Source organism: Anopheles merus, chromosome X (genome assembly GCF_017562075.2).
Source record: "Anopheles merus strain MAF chromosome X, AmerM5.1, whole genome shotgun sequence".
NCBI lineage: Eukaryota > Metazoa > Arthropoda > Insecta > Diptera > Culicidae > Anopheles > Anopheles merus.
The window spans coordinates 14,920,466-14,936,864 of NC_054081.1; the positions used below are offsets into that span (position 1 = coordinate 14,920,466).

General features: G+C 46.9%; 2 protein-coding genes across 3 annotated transcripts; both read right to left on the reverse strand.

Annotated features, from left to right (window-relative positions):
- Window positions 1–2,355: 2,355 nt before the first annotated feature.
- On the reverse strand, window positions 2,356–6,274 carry LOC121593690 (protein 60A-like). Of its 2 annotated transcripts, none has more exons than XM_041916276.1 (8): window positions 5,533–6,274; window positions 5,229–5,410; window positions 4,359–4,545; window positions 4,125–4,279; window positions 3,935–4,029; window positions 3,636–3,818; window positions 3,422–3,556; window positions 2,356–3,324 (listed from the first exon to the last, which is right to left on the reverse strand). In XM_041916276.1, the coding sequence occupies exons 1-8, from the start codon at window positions 5,802–5,804 to the stop codon at window positions 3,199–3,201; spliced, it is 1,335 nt and encodes a 444-aa protein (XP_041772210.1). In that variant the 5' UTR covers window positions 5,805–6,274; the 3' UTR covers window positions 2,356–3,198. The 2 variants fall into 2 exon arrangements, with proteins under 2 accessions (XP_041772210.1, XP_041772220.1); XM_041916286.1 differs by having other exon boundaries at window positions 3,636–3,815; window positions 5,533–6,273.
- Window positions 6,275–9,983: 3,709 nt separating this feature from the next.
- On the reverse strand, window positions 9,984–13,841 carry LOC121595168. Its single transcript, XM_041918864.1, has 2 exons — window positions 13,091–13,841; window positions 9,984–12,875 (listed from the first exon to the last, which is right to left on the reverse strand). Exons 1-2 carry the CDS (start codon window positions 13,172–13,174, stop codon window positions 11,043–11,045), a joined length of 1,917 nt encoding a protein of 638 aa, XP_041774798.1. The 5' UTR covers window positions 13,175–13,841; the 3' UTR covers window positions 9,984–11,042.
- Window positions 13,842–16,399: the final 2,558 nt, after the last annotated feature.

Below are 16,399 nucleotides of genomic sequence, written 5' to 3' on the forward strand. Positions count from 1 at the left end.
TTAAGCGTAATCACATCATTTTGGTTTAGATTTTTGGGGAGGTTCAAAAGTACATTAATTCGTCTTGCAAAATGTGGGGTATACAAAATTCCAACTTGGCTACAATCATTTTTATTAAAATTGATGGTGGCATGATTATGACAAAAAAACAGAAGTGGCTCCAATCAAACATCAATGATGTAACATTATAAGGTTGGAGCCGTGCAAATCGGAGAAATTCGGAGCCGAATGAATCCTTTACTTGGCACTCGGGGGTATTGAGATGGTCAAATTCGGTGGGACCGACCGGATCCATTTCTCACTGTAGATTAGCCGCTCCCTGCGACAACCGATGACTCCAACGGTTCCGAATGGCTTTAAACGGCTCTATAGGCTTCGGACGGCACCGAACGGAACTGTTGGTTTGATTTGGCCGGATTCGAAGTTGCTTTAGATGCGGATTCGAAGTTGCTTTAGATGCGGATTCGAAGTTGCTAAGATCGAAAATGGTTTTGAGCCGAAGATGCGATTCTGACAATCCATCATTAGTTTTTGCGAAGTTTCCAAGTGTGTGTATCAAGTTATTTTCATTACTTTTTCGTTGGTAGAAGGTAGTCGCAAATCTATTTTTCCATATAGAATGTGCAATCGAGTGTGCACAATACTATGCTAATATTCAGAATTCAATCGAAACATAATACCGACTGAGTTTGCATTCAATTCAATGTTTCTTAAGGGTCTCGATTGTTCTGTACGATTGTGTAGAATAAGTTTATGAGATGTTATGGGTACATTCATGTTTGATTCGAAAAATATACCATCTAATTGATTGTTCTTCTCTGGAAAATTAAATACACTTCGACAAATAGTAATAACAGTTTTTTGGTTTGGAGTGATTTTAGCAATTCTCAAAATATTCTCGCGGGCCGCATTCAGCATTGACGAGGGCCGCATGCGGCCCGCGGGCCGCCAGTTTGACATACCTGCTCTAGATGATGATTAAACGTTAAACAGGTGTCGAGAATGATCCCAAGATCGCGGAATGTATCGGTGTGTACTACGGATATGTTATCGATCTGATCTGATTGAATCGTGTGCGGGACTGAGACTGGTAAAAAGACTAAGCACGGCATTTGTCAATACATAGCGCCATAGCATTATCACAGCTGCCCATGTGCTAAACAGGTTGATGGCGCGTTGAAGATTGATGCAGTCATTGGTATCCTTGATAGGAGCGAACAGCTTAACGTCGTCGGCAAACAGAAGAAAACGGTGTTCCGTAAGCAATTGCACCACACCGTTTATATAAACAACTAATAGCAAGGGGCCAAATTGCTACCTTGAGACACCTCTCAGGTGCCAAGCAAATCTCTAGATGTATGATCGCTGACCTTGATCTAGTATGAGCGTTCTGTGAGGTAGGAATGCAACCACTTAACTATTTGTTCCGAAACCCCTAACTTCTGCAATGTTGGCGATTAAAATGTCGTGTAAGATGAGGTCGAAAGCTGCTTTGAGATCTGTGTAAATGACATCGACTTGACCGCCGGAGTGGAGATTACGTTTGCAGAAACTAACAGATCGTTTGGGTACGAACCCGTGTTGGGTATCCATAATGTAATTATATGTAACAGAGAGCATAGGACCGTAAATCAAAAGCTTTAGATAACGCATAGAGTGATGTGATACCGCGATAATTTGAAGTCCATGAGTGATTCCCTTTTTTAAATATTGGTACCATCCACGAGGACTTCCATAAGCGTGGGAAAATACCGGATCGCAGAGATGTGCTATAGATGTATATTAATACAGGTGCTAGGGATTGACAGCATGTACTGATAATGCAACTCAGGATGCTTTTCTACTGTGCGTATATCAAACGTAGGTATAGTGTAATCAATCATGTTCAGTGGCGTGTAAGAAACAGCCCGTGAAATCGCCGTTGGATCTAAAATTGAAGAAAGCATCGTAAAAACATATCTTCGGTTGACGCGCCCGTGATTGTGCTAGAAACTGCGTTGGAGCGTCGTCTGCTGTCGATGAAACGCAAGAATGCTCGGGAGTACTTTTCGATTGAAGATATATATTGCAGGATCTCTAAAAAAAGACAAAAACAATCGACCATTTTTCAGCACCAATAGTAATGACAAGAACTACAAAACAAAGCTACTGACTAAAGCAATAGTGTACTGCAGATACGAATATGCCCTTTTTACCACCACATTTGCGGTCCTGGAACCAGTTATTTCTCTGTACATACGAATCAGGTGGAAAAGAGCCTCCCGCATAACGAGTGAGTCGCTGGAGCGGATCAAACTCGTGACGAGGGGTTCCACTGTATTTCTTCTTTGCTAATAGTAAATAAACATCACCGAATACGACAATAAATGAGTAGCTTTATTTTGATTTTTCCACTTTCGCTTTCAGTGTTGAGCATATTATACACAAGTAGATCAGCATTATCAAATAAGTTTGTTTAATATACATTCGTTGCATTTCTTGCTTTTTTTGTTCTGTGTGTTTTTTTAATTCCTTCGTGTATATGTACTCTGGCCCGAGATTCCGATTTGCCATTATGTTTAACCAATTAATACTTTTCCTTATGTGATGTACATGTCTGCCATGACGGCCAGTGGGGGTGCCGTTCAGTGTCCACTGTCCCCAGAATCTCCTCTCGCCAAACGCTCCATACCGAGGACGTATGGGGCGGGGAGAAGCATCGCTCGCTCTCTAACACTGCTCTCCTGCTGCAGCAATTGCCATGTTAGACGAGGCGAAAACATGGCATTGCGCACCGACACGGGAAAGCAGCAGCACACCACTCGCAACGACTGAATGCCCCTACCGGTTTAGTTACAGCAAGCGACACGAAAGCATACTGCACTCGTGCAGCATAATATGATGAGCCACCACCCAGCCCGACGACGGGGCTCTGCTGGACGCGCGTCCCTTAAGCTCTAATTCGCGAGCGGCCCTTTCGCACGCGCACAAACAAAGAAGTTTGCGCACAACACTTGCGCAAGCCAGCGCCATTTCCACGCGTGGCTTGCAGTCGTGCGACCGGCAAACGCTCGCGATAGTATGACCGCTTCATTCGTTCATATCATGTGAGATATTCTACAAAATGTGTGTGTGTGGGTGTTTTGTTACAAAAATGAAAATCTACCCTATCGTCCCTCCTCCCAAACGCCCACGGCTTCTTCTCCTTCCATTCTTCTCCTAATGGCATCCACAGCTTTTCACAACCATGTTCTTGTATTTTTTCAGATTCACGTTCGACTCGTCGATGTGATACAGGACGGAGATGGGAATCAGTTTGGTCGGAGCGCAGCATGGCTTCGGTACCTGGGGAAGCAAACAACCACACACATGATCACCAATGCTCGAAGCAAACATTCCAGCTCAAGATCCCCCCCCCCTCCCTCATCGCCCCGTTTAGTACCTTAGTCGGATGGTTCAAATGTACCAGCGTCTGCACGATCGCGTGATTGGTGGCGTTCATGTGCGCGTTCAGCGGGAAGTTACATTCGCCGCTGCAGTAGTACGCCCCGTACCCTTCCGGTGCAATAATCCACTCCTGCAATTGGTGCCGTAACATGTTAGCTTGGGTTTGTGCGAATGACAACAACAACAAAAAGACACAAGAAGATACGCACATGCCACTGCAAATCCTTGAAGCTCACGTACAGCTGCTGGATCCGGCAGCTCTTGTGCTGATCGTACGTCGGATGGTACTGGAACGGGTGCCGGTGGTCCGTTTTGCTGCTCTTGCGCTTGCGCGCCGGCTGACTGCGCTTATTGCGCGTCAGGTGCCGCTGCAGCATCGGCTTCATCATCTGCTGTGGGCAGTGGGCGAACCAACAAACAAACAGACAAGCAAAAGCAAAACATTATGCGAACTCTGGATAGCGTGGGAATTTTGGGGAGTTGAGTCTATTGCCGCCTGCGTACGTACCTGCTGGCTGTTCGCATACACCACTAGGAACGGTTGATACTCCTCGCTGCCTCGCGCACTCACGAATCCTACATCGTCCAGCTTGACCTCCCGCTCTGCCACGTACAATTTGGGGGAGAATAAATAAAAATGACAATGTTCAGAGGTGAAAGCAGTGACAGGAAGCCCTACTCCGCAGGGAGTTACTTACCGACCCGTTCGCCAAAGTAGGCGCCGATGTAGAGACCGTGGTTGGCCTGCCTGTTCTTGAGCCACAGATTGACCGCACCGGTAACGTTGATCTCGAGCCAACCCTCGTAGTCTCCCGTCAGCTGCATGCTCGAGATTTCCGTCATCTCACTTTCCCTGGAATTCGGGAACGTAGAGAAAAAAACCACTCAACACTCCAGAAAACTTTATCCTCCCTCCTTCAACTCAAACCTACCCGTTCAGCTCGGTCAGTGCGTACACGGTCAGGGTGAGGGACGTGTTGTAGGTGGTGTACTTGTTCAGGTTCAGCTTCCGGTAGAGCCGCAGCTCGGCCATCAGCACGCTCACGTCATCCTCGATGTTGGCGATGCCGAACCAGAGGCGGCGTCCCTTCTCGTGCCGCATCTCCGAACCGTGATGGTCTGCGCGGGAGAAACGTTGGTGTGTTAATAGTGTACGTGCTACGTGGGTACTGCCAGACAGCAAGACGGCGCCATTGCTACATTAGTAATATTCCGAGCTACACCGAGTTGGATGCTAGTGACTACAACCATACTACTGCCATACTCTGTGAGACATCCGACGCGTCAACAAACATACATCCAGTACGATTTGGCGGGGTATAATACATGCAGCAAAGCAAGGGGCAAGATTCCGACATTGCCAAGGTTAGGCATCTGTACTGTAAGAACCTTCCTACTGGGTGTCCTTTAACCCTCCAGGAGTTTAATTAGTGTTCTAAGGGAGCGAGATGTTAGGTCCCATGCATTAGCCATAGCGAGATCTTGTCTACTCCAGAGAGAGACATACCGATGTCTACCGAACGTCTAGAATTAGTGGACTATTATTAGTCATATTAGCTGTGAAGATGTATATATATATATATATATATGTGTGTGTGTGTGGGCATTGGTGTGTATGTGTTAAGATATCAATCCATGTCCTTCAGCCAGCTACTTGGTTGGATTAGCCATTACGTTTTACGTTGATTTGTCAGTAGAACGTGGGAGGTACGCGAATGGAAAAGTGGTCCCGGTCAGGCCGAGCGCCGCCGAGCCGAAGGCGGTGGCATCTTCCGGGCCAGGCACGGGTTTCAAAAACTCACTCTTATTCAAAAACGTCATTATAATATCACTCTCATCAATCGCTTTCCTGTCGGCTTCGGTGATCAGGATGTCCATGTCAGTGCTACGAACCTTTCGTATCCGGCCAGCCCCGGCTGGCGCGTCGTTCTCCTCCTGCTGCAGTTGATCGTAGACATTGAGCAGAAATTGAGGCGCAGATTTGCTGGAGGAAGACAAAAACCGAACATATCACCACAGAACGGCACGGAGAGACAGAGAAAGAGAGAGGCAGACGCACAGGAGCGTTTGCACCGATGCAACCAAACGCGCGGCCAGTACACCTACCCGACCGAGGAATGTAGATGGCGGACGGCCGGCCGCGGCCCCGGAAGTCCGAGCAGGTTCAGTATTTCGTTCTCGATCTCCTGCTGCTCCTCGTACGTGAGCGTGTCCTCCAGCACGGTCTGCCCGACGCCATTATCGACGTAGATGCCGGACAGCGTAGATGTCGCCGTCGCGGCGGTGGCCTCGGGCGTCCTGCAGCCGAGGAGCAGCAGACAGCCCATCGCCACCCTGAACGCTAGCCCCAGTGCACGGCCCATACTCGACGCGTTCATGCACACACTCGAGCTCCAAACTTCAGCGATGCGGGGTGGATGGGATTGACTTGTTGGTTGATTGGTTGGTTAGTTACTTTCCCTTTGCACACCCAGTCGACCTTTTTTCCCGAATTGTCGCCCCCTTGGTCGCGTCCGAAAACTATTGAAACATCAGACAACACACACACACACAAAAAAAGAAGCACGCACACACAACGCTACGCGATCCTCACGCTTCCAAACTTTGTGCTCTCTGTTTCTTGACGTTTTGTTGCCCTTGCTTTTCAGCCTTTCCGTCTGCGCCCTTACTGCTTGCTTCTCGCAGGCCCCTGCCCTAGCCCCTTGTAGCACGCTGTGTCCCGTTTCTACTCGCTCGCGCATGCACGCGCTATCTCTGTCTTCCCACAGCAGACAGCCAGTTTGACAGCGAGCAAAGATAAAATTCTTTCATTCGCATCTTGGACCGCTCTGCAGCGCGCGCACCCTCCTGCCGCCATCGCTGCCGTTTTAGGGGTGGCTGTTTCCAGGAACTGCGGGCCGACTGCGCACTTTCAACGCAGCAGGCCTGTCAAAACGGTCCAGTACGGTCGGCGGCTGGCGTGTGCGGTTGCGCGTGCGCGCTTGCAATGTAAATAAAATCGACAGCATTATTGGTTGTTGGTTCTGGGGGCAAGCGCTCGCTCTGGAATCGTGTTTGGGTTTGGATTTTTTATCATTCTTTTTTTTTTGTTGCTTCTTTGCATTCGCCGCACTGCGTGTGTTGGTGCGATTTGTGCAAATAACAAATCGCATCGGGTCGGTAAATGATTCATTTCAATTAAATGTAAATAACATGTTTATTTCAAATAAGTTTCTCTTACTTCGGACGAATAAAATGCCTGCGGTGGTTACAATATTCAGAGTAAATTGCGAATGAATTGAATACATTTAGCACAGTCATAGATATAGTTTAAATGTGGTAAAATTAATTAATTTTTTTTAAAACCTTCGAAATCTGGAGACAAAAGCTAAAAACAATAAGGAATATTTTCAACCTGTATTGTACCATCAACAATTTAAAATCTTAAAAAAACATTTAAACGAGCATTTCCTCCGACTGTGAACAGGATGGGCCATCTTTGATCAACGATGCAACACAAATCCAATCGAAATATTTTATAAATCGAGGTACAATCTAGTCCAGGGGTCGTCAAAGTTTGACTAGTGAATTCATCTTTTTTGCGCTGCTCTTTAAATTAAATTCCAAATGAAATCTATATGTTATTTCTAAAAAAAGGTAAGGATTTGTTCTTTCCTTTTCCAGCAGGCTTTTTAGACAAAACAATATCATCAAACACACATAAATACAATCTGTACAATCTGTACAACCTGTATCAGTTTCGTTACCTCATCCGCAATTCCATCATCCTGTAAATGTTTTAATTCTTTGTCTCTGGTAGCCCATTCCCAGGCCGTATTAGAAGATCTCATTTCGCTTTTAAGTGGTTAGGCTGTAATGTTCTCGCTAGGATTGCTAAAACTACATTTTTTTGCATTTTTTCCATACACATATACAGGCGGTCCCTGAGATACACAGTACCTGTTAGGGCGGTGGCAACGCTGATCGGATGCGATTTTATCGGAGGAGATGTATATGGGATTTGACAGATAACGTTGGACGTGCGATTTCGTCGTCCGACGTTATCTGTCACATCCTATATAAAAATTTGACAGGCCGTCCGATAAAATCGCATGCGAAAAAGCGTTGCCACCGCCCTTACTCAAATAGCCTGCTCGTACTTTATAGCTGATTTGGGGCTGTTTAACGAAAAATCGTTCCGATGTCGTACTTAGTGGCTGATTAAGAGATAGACGGTACTTTGCGGAACTATAGAGCTTTTTAACAGGTACATGGTACTCTTTGAGCGTTTCTACATACACCGAGACTGCAGCTGAGAGATGGCTGTGAGAGAATTGACAACCGGTTTCTTACGCTGGTGTGTGTAGAAGCTCTGAAAAGCGCCGAGATGAGACTTTTAAAATGATGTTGAAAAAATCCATTTTAATCGCTAAATGAGGTCAAAAAAGTTTCTTTTACTTTTTAATAATATTTCTACGATTATTAGACGGCAAAAATGCAAACTAAAATTGATCGATCGCTATAAACTGCCAATTCATTTTTTTCTCAGCTCCATCGTTCTTTGCATGCCGAGGAGAATTCTCTCACCGAAAATGCTGTCAGTCGCTGTCAAAGCATGCTGTCAGTTATTTTCTCAGCTGCATTCTCGGTGTATGTAGAAACGCTCTTTGAAACTTTGCGGCTGATTAGCACTATGTGTAGGGTTCATGATGGAACTTGAAGGCTTATTAAGAAAGCGCACCGAACTTGGTGGAACTTTATAGCTTTTTAATGCATGACATCGGTACGAGGTGGTCCTTGTCAAAGTGTCAAAGACTGGTGCTGTCAATCATTTCGTTGCTGCTGCCCAAGCTAGTAAAGTTAATTGAAGGAGGAATATTGAGTGAAGTGATTGTGATTGTACAGTAAATTGTGAGACATTTTGTGTAATTCATGAATATTAAGGATTTACAAATATACGCATGTACGCAAACAAAACAAATTGTGTTGTTTATTTCAACGATGACGCTTGCTTGAAAATAAAACACAAAGAACAATAATCCCCGGTACCCTGGCGTAAGGAAGCTGCTTAAGCGCTGTTTGAAAGGCTTGCCTGGAACGTTGATGCTGTTTAACTACTGCAAACGGCGAATTGGAGCAGCAATCAATAGCTTGCCAAAATGTGCTGCTTAAGTAATTTTGGCTGTTTGGGAGGTGGTCCCCGAGATTACTTCTTCTATGTGGCGTAACGTCCTACGCGAATATGCCGGCCTATACAGGCTTCGAGACTTAATTCATTACCACGTAGCTGGATAGGCAATCCTTGCTACGGGGGGACGGTCCATTCTGGGCTTGAACCCATGACAGGCATGTTATTGAGTCGTTCGAGTTGACGACGACCGTCTCGGGACCGCCTCAAGATTAATGGGGACCGAAAACGGTCGTAAAATACTGCGTACAGCAATTATCTACAGTACACGATACTCGCTATATGCGAATTCGCAGTACCCATTTCTTCTTAATTTGACAGGTCAATGTGTGTTTTTTATAAATTTAATATTTTGAAATATGTTATACTCTTTTTGAATTCCAATAATATTTAAAAACCATGCTGCATCAAATTTGTTGAAAATATACTTGATTTTTTTTGTTAAAATATTTAATTTAAAACACTGTTTCGATATTGTTCGATCCTCGAACCAGTAGTAAACTATTTTTCCATAGAAATCCTTTATACACGAAAGCTTGTCATTTCTAGCCAAAATATCACTAATGTTCGTATAAGTGTGCATGTTAGCCACTTATTATATTATTTGATATGATTCTGAATGAATATAATAGATTTAAACATTTTGTAATGGTTTTTAGCATTCGATAAAAAGAGAAATTATTTGGCATTTTACCATTGATGTGTCAAATCAGTACAATTTGCTCAAATAACTATTTTAAAAAAACGCGTTTAAAAGATACCGTGTATCCCGGGGACTGCCTGTATATTATATCCACAATAAACTCCACTGCTGCTACTACTCGCGCTAGAATTAATTGAGATAATTAATTGTAAGACATTTTGTTAAGTCTGATTGATTGGCGTACAAATATTAATTTCAAATAAACAAACAAATAAAAATCCATCTGATTGTTTTTTTTTTTAAATTTGGGTTGACGACCCCTGATCTTTATTTACATATTAATTGTAGTTTATTTGCGGTTATTTTCTTTACCTTAGATATAGCACCAACGAATAAGGCAAATACAAATCTACCTAATACTAAAACGACCATTTGCTATGGTTCTATCTTTTTCTCTATCTGTCCCTCTCGGTTCTTCGTTCCCATTAAACAGAGTGCCTAAAATTCTGCCTTATTGTATCATTTCGTTACAACCATCTTATTCATAGCACATAAACAAACCGTTTTGCTATGTCCCCTCCCCCCAATTGCTGTTTGCACCTCTTCCCTACGAACGCATTCGTTCGTGCCATTCAAAAATATGTTCCGAGACCGTCCTCCACATTCCAATACGCCCGAGCATCCTTAGCTTTCTTTCTCTGTGCATATAGTGAGCCAGATAAAAACCAAAAAAAAAAGGAACATTCATTATCACTTTCGTACATTAAAATGGAAATCCTTGTCGCTGTCGCGTTCCTTTTTTATTTCGTGGTCAGTTTCGTTGTCAGTACCGCGTAATGGCGCTTATTATCAAGGGTATAGGTAATAAAGGTTTAAAAAAATGGGCTGCCAAAAACATCTATGGCACAACGTTTGCTTGCTTGCAGTAAACTGCTACGTGCTGCTTATTTACGGAATACCATACTGCTGGTTTCTTACACTATAATAATTCTCTGCTGTGCGTGCTCTTCTATGCGGGGTCTGTGTATACGCGCGTACACTCTATAGTGATTACTTTCTCGCTAGGCACTTGGGATGATGTTTCCAAAAATGGGCACTTGGCGGCAGTTGCCTTGCTTACGGTCTAACGCTCTAACGCTGTCCCTAACAATTCCTACACACTATGCTGCATCGAGTTTGTGCGCGAGCCTACTAACTGCATCCTGCGCAATGCTGCGGGCCACCGTTTTTCTTGCTTGCTTACACAACAACAACAACAAACAACTAAAACCACATAAAACAATACCTTTTGCAAATCACAGTACACAGAGACAGATGTACTTCCTTCCTTCCTACCGGTGTGAGCATTGGCAAGCAGTTCAGTTCAGCAACAGACTCGCGCTCACTTCTCTATCCTCTACCGCGCCTTTTCGTTAGCTTCGGGGAATGGCGTGTTTTTTTGAGATTGGAATGTTGAGAAACAAAATTTAAAAAAAAATACCACTCTTAGAAAATGATTCCGGAGGGAGCGTGTTCCAGTGTGCGAGTTTTCCGCCTTTCTTGGTCTGTTTGCAATACCAAAAAGATTTTAAAAAAAGTACAAAACAAACATATCACATTTTGCGTACCAGCTTACTAGCAAAGACAAAAAAAGTAAGCAGTATCAATTTTAACCCATCTCGAAACGAAACCAGGAGCAAAAAAAAAAAGAAAAAAACAATTAGCCGGTGGCGTTGGTTTCCTTATCGTTTGAACTAAACGGCCAAACAAAAGGAAACTGATTGGAACCGTAAACTGTGGCTAAACAAACAGCCGTTGGTCTCGCCGTTAAACCCGCTTCGGTTTGCTGATCGTCGCATAGTTGATCGTGGCCGTTATGTTGTTGCGCGGCGGCGGCTGCTGCTGCTGCTGCTGCTGCTGCTGCTGCGGTAGATGATGATGGTGGAGATGGTGCTGGTGGGGCAGTGGGTGCTGGGGCGAGGGCGGATGCTGCTCGTCCTGCTCGCCGCCGCTGAATACTGAATAGTCGAACGCACCGCCGCCACCGCCGTCCTCCTGGCTGCGGCTGCGCAGCGTGACACTGTAGCCGGACGCCGCTACCAGCGGTGGGAGCGGCGGCGGCGGCGGGGACGGTTCGCCGATGATTTCGTAGTCGTCCGAGGATTGGGGGGCCGGGCACGGGACGCCCGTACCGTCGCCGGACAGCCGGATCGGGACGATCGTTTTGTAGTCGGCCGACGGGTGCCGCGTGGTCGTGCGGAAAAAGTCCAACCGATCGTACTCGAGCCGCACGTGCTCGGCGGCGCCCTGCTGGCCAATGGTGGTGGTGGCGGTCGTGGTGGAGGTGGTGATGCTGGTGGTGGTGGTGGTGCAAGCGGTGGCAGTGGTGATGATCGCTGCACTGACGGCGCCCGCCACCGGCCCACCACCACCGTCCACCATCGATTCCGTGTGTTTTACCTCGTTCAGCCCGTAGAGCTTCCACGCGTCGGTAATGTCCTTCACGCACTCGTAGTCCAGGTCGCCCTTCGCTTTCGCTCCGCTCACCAGCACCACGCCCGCGCCGACCGTCGGTTCGCCCGCGTCCCCATCGGGCGCGGTGCCGAGCGTTACGGTGCGGATCGGCCCGGTCGGGGTCGTTCCGCCACTATTGCTGCCGCTGTTACTGTTGCTATGATTGTAGTTATTGTTATTGTTATTGTTAGTATGCCCATTGCTCTTGATAAACACCGTCGACACGTTCGCATGCTTTGGATCGGGCAGCTCGACGACGGGGGCGCCACCACCGCCCGGCTGCTTGCGCGGCGGCTTGGTCGGGATGCTTTTGAGGTGCGCGATCGCACCGATCGAGCAGCCGCCCGGCGCCGACATCTCGTGCAGCAGCTCGATCGAGGACAGATGGGCGGCCATATTCTCGTCGCAGTGCACGCCTGGCAGCGGGCTGCGCGAGCCCGGCTCCATCGCGAGCGCCGCGCACAGCTGGCTGCTGAGCGCGTGCGCCTCCGCCTCGGACGAGGACGAGATGAACCGCTTCATCGACTTCATCTTGGTCAGCATGCAGCGGAAGATGTCCTGCGGGTTCGCGTTGTCCAGCTTGAACGTGCCCTCGCCGGTGTTGCACTTCCGGCCCGCCTCGAACGTAAACTTGCCCTCCCGGTAGCCGTACTTGCGGATGTAGCGGTACGGCCACACCGCCACCGTGACGCTCTCGTCCTCGTAGCACTTCAGCCGCATGTCGGTCTGCCCGAGCTCGAGCGTGTACATCGTCGGCTCGAGCCCGTTCTTGATCGAGGCGTCGGTCGGGATGAGCGTCACCGTGTAGATGCCCTCGCTGTACGACGAGCAGTAGAGGTCGTTGTCCTCCTCGATCGTGTTCGGGCGGGGCGGGGGCGGCGGCGCCGCCTGGCCGGACTTGTCCCGGAACGCGACGATCTGCAGCGCGTTCGTCCACTGGCGGGCGAGCGCCTCGTCCGGCGAGTACAGCTGTATCTGGCCCGTCTTCGAGACGATGTTGATTGTGTTCTGGGGCGGTTGGTCCAGCACTATCTTGACGCAGTTCTCGAGCGTCACGATCCGGCGGGTTTTGTCGTGCTCGCCGTCGCTAATCTCAAGCCGCTCGATCCCGTGGCGGCTCGCCTTGAACAGCTGACAGTATTTGACCTGATTTGTCGGTCGGCAGCAGCGGGGAGCATCAGGGGGAGAAGGAGACGGGGGAATAGAAAGAATGGATAGACGGGCATTAGCATTGGGGTGGGTTGGCCACAACTGCGACGGCGGGCCGATCCGACAGCACACTCTGCCTCACTTTTCCTCGACTTTTCCTGTTTGTGGTGCGTGTGTATGTGTGTGTGTATGTGTTTGTCTATTTCTCTTACCTTTTTGGTGACACGCCATGAAAAGCCACTCTGCGACTTGACGGTAAGATATCCGGACAGGAACGGGCTTTCCTCCTCGTCCATCGTGCGCGTGCGTCCGTGTGACCGTCGTCGTCGTTGTTGTTGTTGTTGTTGCGCACCCGCCCGTCTCAGGAGGAAACCATGTGGACCCGCCCCTCCCGCCCTCCGCGTGCACTTTACCACACTCACAAAAGGGATGCCAGCGGAGGGAGGGCTGAATGCGGGGGTGGTAGGGTTGAAGCGAAAGAAGAAAAAACACCAACCAAAAACAGCTCCAACACGGGTTTCGGGTCCGGAGCGACAGACAGGGCTACTAGGCCCCTAATGGCCCCTCAAAGACAGTGCCCGTGGCGCCGTGGGCCACACAATGATCGCTGCTAATCCGTGTGCGCACTGGGACCGATTGTCTGCCCCTCTGCAAGCCTCTGCGTGCCTTGCCTTGGGCGTGCGCTCGCTCGTTTTCGCTTCCCTTTGGGTTTTCGCGTTGGCTATACTGCTGGCTGTGCGACCCCCATCCATCCAGCGCACCCGTCCAGTGACAAAACTTTCTCAGATCCTTCTTCTATTTCTAATGTGTTTTTCTATCTCTCTCACACACACACACGCGCGAGCGCGCGCGCAGCTCCCTCGACCACCCCCGCCCATACACACCCTTTACATCAAACACACATAGCCACACAACTACACACGCATAAACAGACGCAACAGCACAACTCTTCGCACACACACACACACACACACACGCTTTTGACAGGTCAAGGCGAGCGGATGACAGTTGTGCACGGGCACGTGTTTATGGTGCACAGTTTAGCACTGTCGGGAAGCCGTAGCCCAAGGTTGCTCAAGGAGATGTTGGCCGTGCCAAAAAGAATGAATTGTTTGAAAATGGTTTAAAGTTTTGTTTGTTTTTTTTTTGTAATCGTTTTTTACACACATTAATCAAATTTAATCAAATAGTAAAATCCGAAATCAGTATCGAGATCGAACGGCGAGTAACATTGGCGCTGAAGCTGACGGAACTAGTGATGGGTAAAAAAAAGATGGTAAAAATTTGGAGTCGACTCCGATCCGACTCCGATAAATTCGGAATCGACTTCGGAAGAAAGGTCTGCCCTGGTCGTTCGGAATTATCCGGAAACGGCCGAAATCTCGCAGAATCACCCGGAGTCGTCCGGAGTCATTCTGAGTCATTCGGAGTCGTTCGGAGTCGTTCCGTCAGATAACTCCAACTCCGATTCTGGTCGACTCCGATCGACTCTAAACGACTCCGAATGACTCCAACTCCAGCAGACTCCGGACGACTTCGGACGACTCTGAACGACTCCGGGCCACTCTAACTCCGGGCGGGTCTACCCAAGCGCCACAGATTAAGCTTAAACGACTGGAAAATTGAATATCCATAGAAAAAAAATGAAAGCTCCACAGCTTCATTGGTTTGATCAATAGATGGCGTATTACAACTCATCATTATATTGCTATCCTTTTCTTGCAATGTATTTCGACAAGTTGCATTTTATTATGACCTATATAGCCTTCTAACTTTCTGAGCAAAAATCTATATAAATGGTCGTGTGGTTAGATACGTGGGTATCAACACCAATGACCATTGCTCAAATCTCACTTGCTTCAGTGCTGGTGGTTTCCGTTGGAGTTTAGTATTTAAACAATCGTATCGCCGTTCTAGTTCTAGCGATGCATAACTTCAATGCGAAACCATACAACAGTACAGAGGAAATGAGAAAGCTCTCCTCCAAGCGATGAAGCTCAACTGGTTGGGGGTATCCCACCAACAGATAGCGCCACCAGCTTTTTTGCTATTTTTAGAATGCATGAGTCGTTTGGCGTCTGCTAAACGAAGTCTTTCTATATTCCGTTTAGGTAGAGAACTTGAGTCGTTTAGAAGCCGTTTAGTGGTCGTTTAGTGGATTTGTGGCACTTCCCAAGTGCCACAAATCCACTAAACGACCACTAAACGGCTTCTAAACGACTCAAGTTCTCTACCTAAACGGAATATAGAAAGACTTCGTTTAGCAGACGCCAAACGACTCATGCATTCTAAAAATAGCAAAAAAGCTGGTGGCGCTATCTGTTGGTGGGATACCCCAACCAGTTGAGCTTCATCGCTTGGAGGAGAGCTTTCTCATTTCCTCTGTACTGTTGTATGGTTTCGCATTGAAGTTATGCATCGCTAGAACTAGAACGGCGATACGATTGTTTAAATACTAAACTCCAACGGAAACCACCAGCACTGAAGCAAGTGAGATTTGAGCAATGGTCATTGGTGTTGATACCCACGTATCTAACCACACGACCATTTATATAGATTTTTGCTCAGAAAGTTAGAAGGCTATATAGGTCATAATAAAATGCAACTTGTCGAAATACATTGCAAGAAAAGGATAGCAATATAATGATGAGTTGTAATACGCCATCTTTGATCAAACCAATGAAGCTGTGGAGCTTTCATTTTTTTTCTATGGATATTCAATTTTCCAGTCGTTTAAGCTTAATCTGTGGCGCTTGGGTTGGGTAGTGGTTCTATTTTGCCGGAGTCGGAATCGGACTAACAATAGTCGGAATCGGATCGGAGTATATTCCTATTCCCAGGCAAACGGCTGCACGGGCAGCCAAATCAAGTTTGATAGTTTGAGTTATTTCTTTAATTCTAGAAGATTTTTGAATCTGAATGTGTAATGCAGAATGCGTATCGATGCAATATTCGGATGAAAATTTAATAATCTAATATTGTTTCTATACGTAGGACTGACTATCCTGCTATGGTAACAATAAGTCACTGAAAGCCAAGCTCCTCACTTCACTAGTGGGCACAGACAGGCCTTGACCGACAGCGATTGTTGTGCCAAAGAAGAAGAAGAAGAATATTGTTTCTATTTTCTTCAAAACTTTACAAAACGTTCACAGAAATCCCAAATAGCCAGCTCGTACTTTATAGCTGATTTGGGGCTGTTTAACGACAATCGTTCCGATGTCGTACTTTGTGGCTGATTAAGAGATAGATGGTACTTTGCGGAACTATGGAGCTTTTTAACAGGCACATGGTACTCTTTGGAACTTTGCGGCTGATTAGCACTATGTGTAGGGTTCATGATGGAACTTGAAGGCTTGTTAAGAAAGGGTACTGAACTTGGTGGAACTTTATAGCTTTTTAATGCATGACATCGGTTCAAGGTGGCTCTTGTCAAAGTGTCAAAGACAGACGCCGGCAATAATCTCATTGCTGCTGCACAAGTTATATTCGTAATTGAAGAATGAATATGAGTGAAGTGA

Excerpts from the sequence above, each read along its gene's own strand:
- LOC121593690 (XM_041916276.1), bottom strand. The coding sequence starts at position 5,804 with ATGAACGCGTCGAGTATGGGCCGTGCACTGGGGCTAGCGTTCAGGGTG. Across the intron at positions 4,280-4,358 it reads GCACTGACCGAGCTGAACGG|GGAAAGTGAGATGACGGAAA; the intron begins GTAGGTTTGAGT and ends CCCGAATTCCAG. Across the intron at positions 3,325-3,421 it reads ATTTGAACCATCCGACTAAG|GTACCGAAGCCATGCTGCGC; the intron begins GTACTAAACGGG and ends TTGCTTCCCCAG.
- LOC121595168 (XM_041918864.1), bottom strand. The coding sequence starts at position 13,174 with ATGGACGAGGAGGAAAGCCCGTTCCTGTCCGGATATCTTACCGTCAAG. Across the intron at positions 12,876-13,090 it reads CATGGCGTGTCACCAAAAAG|GTCAAATACTGTCAGCTGTT; the intron begins GTAAGAGAAATA and ends CCGACAAATCAG.